The sequence below is a fragment of the Ctenopharyngodon idella genome, chromosome 14 (assembly GCF_019924925.1).
Source record: "Ctenopharyngodon idella isolate HZGC_01 chromosome 14, HZGC01, whole genome shotgun sequence".
NCBI classification, from domain to species: Eukaryota; Metazoa; Chordata; class Actinopteri; order Cypriniformes; family Xenocyprididae; genus Ctenopharyngodon; species Ctenopharyngodon idella.
This window is the reverse complement of record NC_067233.1, coordinates 8,504,196-8,518,380: the sequence shown is the minus strand read 5'-3', so window position 1 is coordinate 8,518,380 and position 14,185 is coordinate 8,504,196. Positions and strand designations below refer to the sequence as shown.

The following is a 14,185-nucleotide window of genomic DNA, read 5'->3' as shown; positions in this document are numbered from 1 at the left end:
AACTATCCCTTTAAGGACAAGCGACCGCATGGTTAATATTAGGCTGCTCTGTCATTTTAAAGACCTGCACGTATATCTAATATACAGCCACACATCCAATTTTCTCTCAAATGTTTACTTTCACTTTAGACATAACCAACTGTGTTTATGTAAACTTTGTGCGTATTTGACAGTATTAGAGCATTTGGACTCTAAAGATAACTTAGTAGCTAATTAGGCGCTGTTTGACAGGCTTTTAGTGCCTGTGCGCTTCGCGTGAACGCGCTCTGAAAAACGTAAATCAGAACAGCGCATCAGCACGCGAAAGAAAAGTTTAACCGGCAAGGCACATGTAATAATGATCTTTTGTGGACTGAAATGTCCCTTGAATATTACTCTACCGCTGCGTTAAAATGTGATGTGAATGTACGTCACGTTGAACAGTATGCTGAGAACTGCAACTGATAGAAAGCACTGTAGCGCGATACTACGATATTTCTTCATAAGCAAATCGTGGAGACATTTTAATCGTCCACGATCAAAAATCGTTATATCGCACACCCCTACATGACGGTGAGTAAATGATGAAGGAATTTTTATTTTTGGGTGAACTATCCCTTTAAAACTGTCTACAAACATTTTAAAAAGTCTTTGTGAGGAAAGAACAAAGCGACTCCTTGCTTTCTTTTTCATATAGAAGGGACATGTCTGCTTTTTACGGTAATATTGTTTCAAATAAGCGTGAATTCCCCTGAATGATGCAATAAACCCCCTCAATACAACATCTGTGTGCTGAATGAGGAAATGAAACTAAAGGGGTTGAAAACAATTATGTAACTCTTTTTTTTTTTTTTTTAAGAATGGCATGCCTTCACTAAAGTTTCTGTTTTATAGCGCTGGCGACGTACGACATGACTTTCATAGTCTAAGTTGGTGTAAGAGATTAATTTTATGGAGTAAGTTGTTCTAAGAGTCTTTCCAGGTCACTATAAGGGGAAGCCATGAGATGACGGAATTGTTGAGTCTTACTCAACATGTCTACTCAGGGAATGAGGGGAGCTCCCTATTTGTTTAAGGAGAAGCCATCCCTTGAGAATGATCACATACCCACACCCTCATTTGTCTACTCACACACACAACTGTGTATCTTAGCAATAGACTTCTAATGTTTTATACACTATAAATATAGACTAACCCTAACGCACACCCTACCGCTACTCATACCAGAAAACTGCAATTTAGAAATATTTATGAATCATTATTCAAATTGAGGACGTCCCCAAATGTCCCCAAAGGGATTAAGCTCACTTTGAGGGTTGAAAAACACAAAATCCACTTGGGATTTGCTTTCTGCTGTGCCTCAAATGTTATCAAAAGTGAAATGTTGTTTTTGGAAGGTTTTAACAGGGGTTACTGGAAGTTAGAAAAATTCCAGAGAAGAGATAAATTGAAAGCACAGAATGAGTCAGAAAGTCTAAATGGCCACTAGAAAAAAGATCGAAATAGAAAAGAGGAAGTACCTTTACTCCGTTGTCTGACACGTGAAAGCAATCAAATGTTTTCTTTAAAGTTAGTGGATTAGTTCATGTATAGTGAACAGCCTCTGCATTACACAGCTGAAAGCGGCACATTGTGATTGAACATATGGGAGAGGGGAATATTTGTAAGAGGTAGAAGTGTTAATAGTCTGCATGAATGGAATGTGGCCCCTGCTTTACATCTGAGATAACACTGTGACGTTTCTCCTGAGTTTAAGTGCGTGCTGGATAAAATTAAGAGCTATTTTTGAGCTCTCTGTCACAGCCTGGCAGCGCAGTTATATAGTTAGGGTCACGCCCATCCTCTCTAGCCTCCCTCCCTCCTGACTTTTAAAGTGTGTTGCCGGAGGGAAAAAGAAGACAGAGTCTGACTAACTTTCATTTCTGAACACTTGCACACGTTACAGCTGTTCACAATTCTTTCGGGATCTTCTGCTGTCTGGTTGATTTGTGGAATATTTTTCACAGAGGTTTGGACTTTTCTTTTTCCTGCTGGAAAGAAATGGCACTCAGACAAGACTCGGATAAAGAACCACGAATTGAGCTCTTCATAAAGGTCAGTTGTTCAAGTTTACAAGTTTGAGTTGGTCAGATACTCTTATTCCAAATTTTTTTTTTTTTTCAATTCCAATAAAGTAAGTACATTTTCAGGATTGTAGGATCAAATAATATTAAATATAAAAATATAAATATAATTTATGATAATAATAATTATAACAACAGTAAGTTAAAATAAACTACTAAACCACTAATCTGAATATTGATCAAACATTATGTAATCATTACTGTTGGAATAGTGATGTTAAACTCAATTATTTTAACTTTTGATCGAATTGTTGTAGTTAATAATATAGTTTATGTACCATTTGCCTCTTGTTTTCAACATATTATGCCACTTTTTTCTTTTTCTGATAGACAGGAAAGGAGATTATATTCTACTTCACATTCTTATAGACTGAAAAAAGGACTATACATGAGCTGGTTGCCAAGTTGTTTTGTTGAATAGTACTCTACATAGACACCATGAACCAAGATTGTCCAGTGCTCTGTCATTGCTTTTCATCAGGGAAGGTCTCCATTTGGGCACCATGAATCAGAGGTTGATTTGGGTGTATATAGTTTAACACAGTGTACTGTAGACTGGATAGTATGGTTGATTTGCAACTGTTCGCCTTTGCGCTTCTCTTTATCAGAACAGACACACACTGGAATCATCTTATCACCACACACATACACATACACTGAAAGACTGACAGCTCTTGGATCTCTGTCGTCACACCCGTAAACACGCTTATGTTATAGATCCCGTTGCTGTCAGTTGAGCTACAGTTCATGAACTATGGATATGCGGTGACCTTTAGATCCAAAGATCATCAAAGCTTTATAGATGGTCACCATTTATTACAGAAGTTATTTATAGTGCACCTGTTTGTGCTCTTATTTAAAAAGATTTGTGTTATGGGCGGTAGAGGCATTGTTCAGATTTGTTATCTCCCTCTTCTAGACAATTCCTCCTTTTCCTCTCCTTGGATCGAGCTCTTGAATTGTCCCTCCCACAACCACACAAAACATGGACTATTTATGTCCTATTCTTTTTGAAGGAAGGGACACATTTATTAAAAAATAAAAAGCTATCCATCAACATTAATAATAATAATAATAATAATAATAGACCGATGGGGGTCTGAGAGACCCCAGACATGTTTAAATATCTTACATAAACATTGTTATGTTTATTCAGGTTTTTGCAGAAACATTCTGAAACATCATGTAAACACAAACGTCTCCTTATGCTATACTGTCATGGTCCAAAAATAGAGACCAATATACTGTTGTTAATGAGTTGTCAATTTTGTTAATAAGAAGCAATTTTCAGTACCTGTAATTTTCAGTAATTACCTGTATTTTGAATGATGTGTTGTGATTTAGGGTTAAAGGAAATGTCTGTTACGTAATGGATCCTGGCAGAAAATTATCAGTACCATTTCTGCTTTTCTATTGGAAGAATAGAGAAAACGGTTTAATAAACCTGGATTTCCTTCAAATTTGAAGTGGCAGTAAAGACATTTTCTTTTAAACTTGAAGTCATCATATTAGAATGGTTTCTTCTTTTACTGTATTTTTTATCAAATCGATGCAATCTTGGTGAGCATAAGAGACTTTTTACAAAAACATCTTAGCAACCCCAAACTTTTGAACGGTAGTGTACACCATTTGACAGAGTAATAACAGTGCATATAAACACAAATGCAATTTGTGTCCTATGCAGCTTTCTAGCAATAACCAGATATGCATATCTCTTTATTTTTCTCAATGATAAAAAAAGATGGTTTAAACCTTAAAGTAATTTCTGCCTCTACTGGGTTTTGGTTAAAAGGAGAGTTCACCCAAAAATTAAAATTCTGTCATCATTTACTCATCCTCATATTGTTCCAGACTTTTTTCTTCTTCTGCAGAACACAAAAGAAGATATTTTGGAGAACATTGGGGTCCAAACAACAATGAGCCCCATCGACTATCAGTTTATAGTCAAAAAATACTGATACAGTCTTTAAATATCTTCTTTTATGTTCCACAGAAGATAGAAGGTCATACAGGTTTGGAACATGAGAGTGAGCAAATAACAACAGACTTCATTTTTGGGTGAACTATCCCTTTAAGTCAGAAAAACATATGAAAAGAATTGAAAGAGAAAGTAAACTTCGATTTCAAATGTATTATTAATATTTTTTTTTACATATAGGGTCTCTGGGACACCAAACAAAGAACATATAGAACGGTTTTAACATCAGGGTTAAAGACTTAGTTCACCCAAAAGTGAAAATTCTTTCATTAATAACTCACCCTCACGTCGTTCCAAAGAAATCTGATGAAATCTGAGAGCTTTCTGTCCCTTGCTTTATATGATGAACAGATTGATTTTAGGCTTTTAATATTCACATATATAACATTCATCAACTCACACATCAGTTTTGGTAAACAGAAGCTCAAACATGTTTGCTTGACGCGTGCGAGAACCAAAGAGGTTCATTCTCGTGTGTTACGCAGCACATTTGAGCTTCTGGAAGAGGTTTGTTCTTCCGTGTGAAGCAGGGAAGCAGGCTTTTTATGAACTTTTTGAAGTGTCAAAGTGGTAGATCTGTAGCTGTCTATTGAGGGACAGAAAGCTCTCAGATTTCATCAAAAAGATTTTTGTGTTTAAAAGATAAACTAAAGTCTTGCGGGTGTGGAACGACATGAGGGTGTATAATTAATGACATTTTTGGGTGAACTAGCCGTAGGAAATCTATAATGTGTGTTTCTCTGTCTGTTATGTAACTTAGTGTCTGGTCTGTGAAACTTTGTTGCTGACCATGAATTTCTCTTTTTTGTCTCAAGGCGGGTCATGACGGAGAGAATGTAGGGAACTGTCCCTTCTGCCAGAGACTCTTCATGGTTCTTTGGCTGAAAGGAGTCAAATTCACAGTTACCACCGTTGACATGAGGAAGTAAGCATCGCTTTAAGCTTTCATTTCACTGAAATAGAAAAGTACAGCCCCCATGACGAAAAGGCTATCAAATGGAATGGAATTCAGTAGACAAAAGTGCTTGTCACACTTTAAATAGTTAACCCTGGTTTATTCCAAACCCTGGATAAACGGAATCCTGGGTTATCTTGCTTCATGTTTCACACTGCTCATAATTTATCCAGGGTAAACAATTAATTCGATAATCAGGGTAGACAATATTCGTAAAATGGCGTTTCACACTGTACATTCCTAAACCCTGGGTTAACGTTCTTATTTGCATATTTGCGGTGTCAGCGTCATTGCTTGGATGAACACAGCATGCAACCTGTTTACATAAAAGCTCTAACAATGAGCATCCTTGTATTGAAAACAACAACAACAACAAAAAACAGGACATTCGCTGGTTAAAAACTTGGAAAAACTTTGGTAAAATGTTAATAATATAATGACACATGCAATAGCCTATATGATCATATATAAAACCACAATATCAACTTTAACAACACATTGTTTAATTATTAAAAAAAGAAAAACAGTGACATTTCCTGAAAAGTAGTAGTATTAGTCTTACGAGGTTTCCGACTGACAGCGTTGACATAGGCATATTTGTGCCTGCCGGGCATGTCACAATATGAGGTAAATCTGACCCTGGATAAGCCTATCAAATGTAATGGAATTCAGTAGACAAAGAGTGAAATCTGAGGAATTCTGGACCAGCAAGGACTGTATTTGATAACACTGGGGGCGTTCAAAGTGCAGGTGTACTACAAACAGGATGAAGGGAGTGTGAACTTTCCCATTTCCCTGTTCCCATCTAATTCTTCTAAATCTATTTAGCAGCTGGACACTCCCATATCCGTGTGCTTTGAGTGCTAAATGAGTTTTATACTGTTTTAAAGCAGCATTAATCACTTTAGGTCTCATTCAAAGACTCTCAGTATAGAATAAATGACTTCATGTTGACCATGTCCGCACCCTGTGGTTTACACTCCCTCTGCTCTGCTCCACCCTGTGTTGTTTAGGAAGCCAGAAGAGCTTAAGGATTTAGCTCCAGGTACCAACCCTCCTTTCCTCCTGTACAATGGCACGCTGAAGACCGACTTCATTAAGATCGAAGAGTTCCTGGAGACCACACTCGCCCCTCCTCGGTATTGTGCATGTCTATGAGCTCATGCTATATCAAACATATTGGCTTCACATTGACAAAAAACGTTCACAATGAGGCATTCTAGTGTTATTTATTCTGTCATAAGTCACATGGTTGCACTCATTTAAAGAGATAGCTCACCTAAAAATAAAAATTATCTCATGCTTTACTCACCCTCAAGCCATCCTATGTGTATATGACTCTTCCAAGATTTATAATGGTAGTGATTTTGAAGCCCCCCCAAAATGGCGGAAGCTAGTTATTATAGTTAATAAAGTTTTAAATATGGATATTTTTCTTACAAAAACCCATTGCTTCACTTTAGAAGGCCTTTATTAACCCCCTGGAGCAGTATGGATTATTTTTATGATGGATGGATACATTTTTTTGGGCTTCAAAATCTCGCCCCTTATGCACTACCGTTATAAAGCTTGGAAGAGCCAGGATATTTTTAAATATATCTCTGATTGTGTTCGTTTGAAAGAAGATAGTCATATACACCTAGGGTGGCTTGAGGGTGAGTAAATCATGGAATAATTTTCATATTTGGGTGATCTATCCCTTTAAGTAATATCTGACACACTGACATTGCTGTGTGAATCATCAATATCAAAGACTATCCCCCTGGTACTTCAGATAGTTCTTGCTGATCTTTTTAATCTTGTCTTTACTGTTCCAGAGATTTCAGAAAATTTCAGCATTGGCCAAATATTCTGGATTTTTTTTTTTTTTAAAGAAATGAATACATGTATTACATTGATCAAACGTGATAGTAAATGCATTTATAATGTTACAAAAATCAGCATATTAGAATTATTTCTGAAGGATCATGTAGCACCGAAGATGCTGAAAATTCAGCTTTGCCATCACAGGGATAGATTACATTTTGAAAATATAATTATTCTGTATTTTTTATCAAATAAATGCAGCCTTGGTAAGACTTACCTCTGACCCCAAACAGTAGTGTATATGACAAAATATTGGTGACATTTTTAAAAAGGAAAGACATACGAACTGTTTAACGTGCATTATGTACCATGGATAAGCATAAGTGTTTTTTGAGTGTCAGCATTATTATGTAAATGTTGGATGTCTATCTTTTAGGTGTGTGATGCTTTAAATATTTCCCTCTGTTTTATCCTATCAGCTATCCTCATCTCAGCCCTCGCTACAAAGAGTCTTTTGATGTTGGTGCTGACATTTTTGCCAAGTTTTCTGCATTTATCAAGAACAGCCCAAGCAATACTTGTGAGTTACAAGACCTATATATTAAATTTAATATATTACCATGGAAGCAGCATGAGTGTGTGATACTGCTTTTATACAACAGTTTGATTCATAAAGAAATTAAAGGGTTAGTTCACCCAAAAATGAAAATTCTGTCATTTATTACTCACCCTCATGCCGTTCCACACCCGTAAGACCTTCGTTAATCTTTGGAACGCAAATTGAGATATTTTTGTTGAAATCCGACGGCTCAGTGAGGCCTGCATAGGGAGCAATGACATTTCCTCTCTCAAGATCCGAATCTTCCTGAAGCAGTGTTTTGAAATCGGCCATCACTAAATAAGTCGTTATTTTGTTTTTTTGGTGCACCAAAAATATTCTCGTCGCTTTATAATGTTAATATTGAACCACTGTACTCACATGAACTGATTTAAATATGTTTTTAGTACATTAATGGATCTTGAGAGAGGAAATGTCATTGCTAGCTATGCAGGCCTCACGGAGCCATCGGATTTCAACAGAAATATCTTAATTTGTGTTCCGAAGATAAACGAAGGTCTTACGAGTGTGGAACGGCATGAGGGTGAGTAATAAATGACATTATTTTCATTTTTGGGTGAACTAACCCTTTAATATTGAGTAACTTACTTTTTAGACACAATATTGCGAAAATACTGCCAAAAAGCAGAACTGTTGCAATAACTCATTCATAATAAGTTGCTTGTGTCATTCCTAAATGAGTCAGATTTTTTGGAACAAATCAGTTGAATGAATGGTCACTCATAAAGACCGTAATCTGTCGCCACCTACTGGTGTAACGATGTAACCTGCAAAAAGAGTCCATGAAAATACACACCACAGACTGGAGCTGTGATTATCTACAAGCGGAGTGATACAAGCAGTTTTATTAAGATTTTCACTGTCATGATCAGTAACCATTTACTTAACAATGCATTTATAACACTTACATAATAAACGACAGAATATGACCATTTTCTGATTTATATCTGAATACTCATATAGAAACTGTGGCATCAATGTACTATATCACTATATGAGCTCTTAAATATGTTTTCTCTATTATTTGATTCCTCAGTCCATGAAAAAGCCTTATTGAGGGAGTTCAAGCGTCTGGATGACTATCTGAACACTCCACTTCAGGATGAGCTGGATCAAAACATCAGCAAATCCAACAGAAAGTTCCTTGATGGCAACCGCTTGACACTGGCAGACTGCAACTTGCTGCCAAAGCTACACGTCATCAAGGTCAACAGACACACACATACATAGGCCTATAAAGCTATTTAATTTGAAACATAATTATGATGTGTTCATTCTCTTCTTGGTTTTGTAGGTTGCTGCCAGGAAGTACTGTAGTTTTGAGATTCCTGCTCAGTTCACCGGTGTGTGGCGTTACCTGCAGAATGCATATGAGAGAGAAGAATTCAGCCAGACCTGTCCAGCTGACATTGAAATTGAGAAAGCCTATCTGAGTGTGGTCAAGAGGAACTGAACTTCAGATTAATGAGGAAATAAATGTTGTGTAAATAGTGTAAAAAGTTTAACATTTCAGTTTCTAGGCATCTATAGATGAAGTTCACAGTTTTAAATTACAACAAACACAAAAGACGCACCACACGCAGTTTGCTTATGCACTTTCTTTGTGCCTGTGATCTCAGAGCCCTTTAGATTTACTAGAGTACTTTTGAGTGACTGCTACTGTCAAAGAGGCTTTATTCTGGTAGTTTTGGATGTTATAGGATCTTTTGCAAACAATCTTGAGTACAATCACCTATTGTGCTCAAGATCATTTGCAAAAGATCCTATAACATCTAAAACTTCCAGAATAAACCCTCTTGTGCTTCTAACGGCATGTATTGTTTTTGTGCATAATGTATATATGTATTTTACATTCATTATGGTATATTCGGTTATATGTAATGTATATCTTTTAATCATCTGTAAGAATGAGTTGAAAACACAAATCATGTGCAGTACATAAGTCAATTAGTCATACGTCAGTAATGGTTGTTTTGTATTAAGGGTTATTGTGACGAATGAACTGCACAAACACCATTGTTAGACATCATGATTGTTTAAAAAAGAGATTAAACTGCTTTCTTTCAGATGTTACATAAAATAAAATTAATATCACCAGTTTGCCTTTCTCTTTTTATGTGAATGTGAAGCATATCCAGAGCTTTGATGGAAGATGATGACTGGATTGAAAAACAAAAAATACACAAATATTACAACTGATCTGTTTATTTTACATTTGCAGTTCTAGGTCCGTTTCTATTTATGATAAAAATACATTCATATTCCTGTTAGATTACTATATACTTATATATAAATATAAAACAATATTCACAATGTCAAAAGGCAGCTGAATGGATATTTCATGGGGAAAATCAAAGGTGTTTGTACATGAAATGATGTTAGGCTGGTCCTCTGTCCATCTCAGCCGATTAATTCCTAGTTTGTAACACAATATTTCCAAAAACAGGCTGTAAAGGGAAGGTAAAAAACTTTGATTAGTAATATAATAAGGATATAAAGACATTATGTCATCCTTGACATATTCTTTATATGAATAAAATCTGTATTGCGTAATTGTTTTAAAATTTTCTAAAATCTCATAATTTTTGTCATTGAAAACAATTATACACATATACATAAACACAAATTTTAGATACCAGTGAATACTTTGTCCTTGTTTGATTAACATTAAAAACACACAGCAGAAATATTAGGCTGCTGTCACTTTAAGACCTAATGCACGTATCCAATACACTGTCATCACTGGTAGACATCTTTCTCTACTATTTATGTTCACTTAAGCCAAAACTGACTATGTTTACTAGGATACTCACCGAGACAGTATTTTTTTAATTAATTTTTTTTTTTTAATTTTTACATTTTTTTTGTGTTCATTTGTCATTTTAAGCGCCAGAAAACGTGAAAGAGAGCTCAATTCAGTATTTGGGTGCTGTCTGAGACGCAGCTTTCTGGGTGTGTGTTTTTGATGTGTACGCACAAAATTTTACACACAGCGTGTGAGTAAAGAATTGAGTTCCCTTTTGCATATTTTTGCACTTGTATATTTAAATTGCCAATGCTTTATCTCTTGTGACGATCCTGTCAACTGCCTCGAGCTTCGTTCACGTTTGTTTGTGTTCATGTTCTCACGACATTGCATTGTTAAAATTCATAAAACTATTACTGGCCATAAGGAGATTTACACAGTATCATATACTTGTCATATCATTTGTTTGATGGCTCACCTCTCTTATTGTTTTTGGGCAAGTTTTGCTCAGATCGTAGATAGCCTTGAGAACGCAGGTTATCAGCTGCTGCTAGTTTTAAGACAACTGCTTTTAAGTCATCCACCTAAAGACATAGACATAATTATTCATTATCAAACAAGAAAGGAAGGAAGAAAAGAAGGAAGGAAGGAAGGAAGGAAGGAAGGAAGAATTGTAAATTCATTCATAAGAGTACAGTCATACCATGTTATTCATTTTCTCTTGCTGCAAAGTTTCTTTTGAACCTAGAAAGACAGAAAAACATGAATTGCCTGCAGGAAAATGTCCATCCATTATAATAACATGATAACATGAAATGTTGTCTAGTAACGACAAGTACCCAGGAGTCCCTATCTCACCTCTCTGGAGCAAGACAGGAAGCACAGTCTTGATGTCCCTTTGCTCTGTTAAATCATTATTTTGTCCTTCCTCAACCTCTGCCACCAGTTTCTGAATCAGTTCTGCAAAACCAAATGTCATATTTTGATTTTGTTAATAATTTAAAAAATAAAAATAAATTAAATTTTAAACAAAAAACTAAAAAGAAAAACATTACATAAGAAAAAAATCTCTGAGTTTCCACTATGTCCAAAAACAGATTTCTCTTCTGTTTCCAAGTTACATGTCTATTTTAAAAATTGGTATAGTGGAATGATTAGGAATATCATAATAAGATCAAGCTAATAGGTCTTCATCAAATTTTCCACTGTAAAAAGTAATACACTCTCTCTACTCATAAAATTGTGGCAACAGATTACAAGCAATATTATTAATTAAATTTGACATATAAGAATTTAGTTAGAATTAATCAAATTAATTCCTTAAAAATCAGCCATTTAAAATGGGTAAAATTAGCAAACAACATTACAAAAACCACAAACTGACATAAAAAGCAAAGAGTCAAACTGCCCAACTAAATGAAACACCTGATCGCCATAATGGTGACCAAACATTTTCAATAAAATCAACATCTAAACCTCTGTTAAGTTGTTTAATTTCTCTTTCCTTCAGTGATTCTACTTGTTATCATCGGGTGTCTTCAATGTTGGCAATAAAAAATTAAGAGTTCTTAATTCATCTTTGACGTCTGTCTGTTATTCAGATATTTTTGTTTAAATTTTACTTAAATTTTACTCGTTTTAAATGGTTGACATTTAAAGGAAATTAATTTGATTAATTCTAACTCAATTCTATTTGTTGAATTTAATTAATAATATTGCTTGTAATCTGTTGCCAAAATTTTATGGAGTAGATATAGCATATTACTTTTTACAGTGTATACTGCATTTCACCACTTCCTTTTTAACATTTACATTGAAAGCAGAAGAGACGTTAAGCACTCAGCAGTTTAATAAATGTACAGCCAAAGTTTCCTCATACATTAACTTGATGTTCACCCCTAACAAACATCATGAACTTGCCAACTTATCAAAAGCACAGAGTTGATCTTACCTTCCTGCTGTGGCAGTGCCGTGTCTGAATATAGAGGCAGTGCATGAGTCCTCCGCGCAGAGCAAACCACAGCCAGAATGTAGAGCAGTGCCAGTGACAACATGTTGAGAGGATCGCGGGTGACTTCAGTCTTCAGTGCCCTTGCCCCAGCCGGCATCTTCAGTTTTATATCATCCGAGGCCATCTATCCTGAAGGGATCAATACTGCTCATGTCACCCCATCCCAGTGTTAATGGTTTTGACGTGATGTTCTCTCGTCATAGACACAATTAAGGGGGTGCTGTCAATTCAGACAGAGCCTATCTCTGCTTGCACAGAAAGCCCTAACAAATGTTTACTCTTCACTACCCATCATGACTGATCCACCGCCTCAGATTCTTTATGTCTGATTCCTTACATTGCATGACGCACTTTGCAAATTTCTTCTTATTTTTAATCTCAGATTTGCTCTGATGTTTCATTTGTCACACTTTATATTAGGTGTCTTTAATGTACTTACATAAAAAAAAAATTAATTGTTAGGTACAAAGTACTTATTGTGTTCATGTTGTATTGAGGTGGGATATGGGTAAGGTTAGGGACAGGTTAGGTGGTATGGTTATGTTTAAGAGTTGGTTATAAGGGAAGGGTCAACAGTAATTACATGCAGGAATTTTTAAAAATATAAATACAATGTAAAAACATGTATGTACGCAACAAGTGCATTGTATCAAATGATTCATTTCAATGTTAGTACATAGTAGTTAAAGACACTTAATATAAAGTAGTATCGAAGCATTTGTTTATTTTTGGGATGATTCTGTTCTCAGTGACATTAAAGTTAGATACTGTCTCATTCAAACCTTGTTACACATTCAAAGCAATAAATGAATATTCAAGAAGCCCTTTTATGCACCAGATGACGTGTGTCCGGGGACATTGCTATTGGTTTCTCTTTTGCTGTATTTATCAAAGTGAAGGGTATATAATACAACACAAAGGTTTGGTGCCAAATAAACAAACAGCGTAGTGCGGTGATGGATTGTGTCGTCTCTGAGTTTCTGAAATTGCAGGTGGAAGTATTAGACCCTACTAACATCTCTCATCTTCAACCGTCTTTGTGTCCAAAAACAGAAAGAAACAAAACAACAAGAACATAAAAAAGAACATTTTGTGTGTGTGTGTGTGTGTGTGTACTTAAGAGAAAAAAATATTTGACGCATTTGTATGTATGTATATACACTGTAAAAAAGAATTGTTGGTTTAACTTAAAAAAGTAAGTTACCTGGTTGCCTTAAAATTTTGAGTTAATTGAAATTAAAAATTTGAGGCGATTGGTTTAATCTAGAAAAACTCTAAATATTATGTTATCTGGACCACATTAATTATTGAAGTTGATTTGACAAAAGAAAAAATGTGATAAATCATGAAAATATATATTTTTTTACATTTCATACACACACACACACACACACACACATATATATATATATATATATATATATAGAAATCACTTATATATCAGAGTGTACTGCTGGTATATGCTCATTAGTTATGTTAAAGGGTTAGTTCACCCAAAAATGAAAATAATGTAATTTATTACTCACCCTTGTGGGTGTGGAACGACATGAGGGTGAGTAATAAATGACATTATTTTCATTTTTGGGTGAACTAACCCTTTAAAAAATGTCAAGCAATATACACTAGTACTGGTCAAAAGTTTGGAGTGGAAAATGTTTTTGAAAAAGTCTCATGCTCACTAAGGCTGAATTTATGATCAAAAATACAGTAAAAACAGAAATATTGTGAAATATTACAATTTAAAATAACAGTATATTTTAAACTGTTATTTATTCCTGTGATGGCAAAGCTGAATTTTCAGCATCATTACTCCAGTCTTCAGTGTCACATGATCCTTCAGAAATCATTCTAATATGCTGATTTGGTGCTCAAAAACATTTCTTATTATTATCGATATTGAAAACAGCTGTGCTGCTTAATATTTTTGTGGAAGCCATGAAATAAAAGTAGAATGGAATAAACGTTGTG

The 14,185-nt window shown here is 35.1% G+C and overlaps 2 protein-coding genes across 2 annotated transcripts; one reads left to right on the top strand and one right to left on the bottom strand.

The window, feature by feature from the left end:
- Positions 1 to 1,818: 1,818 nt before the first annotated feature.
- On the top strand, positions 1,819 to 9,557 carry clic2 (chloride intracellular channel 2). The gene is made up of 6 exons (XM_051918315.1): positions 1,819 to 2,073; positions 4,896 to 5,005; positions 6,049 to 6,174; positions 7,321 to 7,421; positions 8,497 to 8,666; positions 8,755 to 9,557. The coding sequence occupies exons 1-6, from the start codon at positions 2,020 to 2,022 to the stop codon at positions 8,911 to 8,913; spliced, it is 720 nt and encodes a 239-aa protein (XP_051774275.1). The 5' UTR covers positions 1,819 to 2,019; the 3' UTR covers positions 8,914 to 9,557.
- urp1 (urotensin-related peptide 1) lies at positions 9,398 to 12,281 on the bottom strand. Its single transcript, XM_051918316.1, has 5 exons — positions 12,158 to 12,281; positions 11,065 to 11,166; positions 10,910 to 10,950; positions 10,685 to 10,790; positions 9,398 to 9,907 (listed from the first exon to the last, which is right to left on the bottom strand). The coding sequence occupies exons 1-5, from the start codon at positions 12,258 to 12,260 to the stop codon at positions 9,876 to 9,878; spliced, it is 384 nt and encodes a 127-aa protein (XP_051774276.1). The 5' UTR covers positions 12,261 to 12,281; the 3' UTR covers positions 9,398 to 9,875.
- Between the last annotated feature and the right edge of the window lie 1,904 nt (positions 12,282 to 14,185).

Excerpts from the sequence above, each read along its gene's own strand:
- clic2 (XM_051918315.1), top strand. The coding sequence starts at position 2,020 with ATGGCACTCAGACAAGACTCGGATAAAGAACCACGAATTGAGCTCTTC. Across the intron at positions 2,074-4,895 it reads GAATTGAGCTCTTCATAAAG|GCGGGTCATGACGGAGAGAA; the intron begins GTCAGTTGTTCA and ends TTTTGTCTCAAG. Across the intron at positions 8,667-8,754 it reads CAAAGCTACACGTCATCAAG|GTTGCTGCCAGGAAGTACTG; the intron begins GTCAACAGACAC and ends TTGGTTTTGTAG.
- urp1 (XM_051918316.1), bottom strand. The coding sequence starts at position 12,260 with ATGTTGTCACTGGCACTGCTCTACATTCTGGCTGTGGTTTGCTCTGCG. Across the intron at positions 10,791-10,909 it reads AAGAGAAAATGAATAACATG|GTGGATGACTTAAAAGCAGT; the intron begins GTATGACTGTAC and ends CTATGTCTTTAG. Across the intron at positions 9,908-10,684 it reads GCCCAAAAACAATAAGAGAG|CCTGTTTTTGGAAATATTGT; the intron begins GTGAGCCATCAA and ends TTCCCTTTACAG.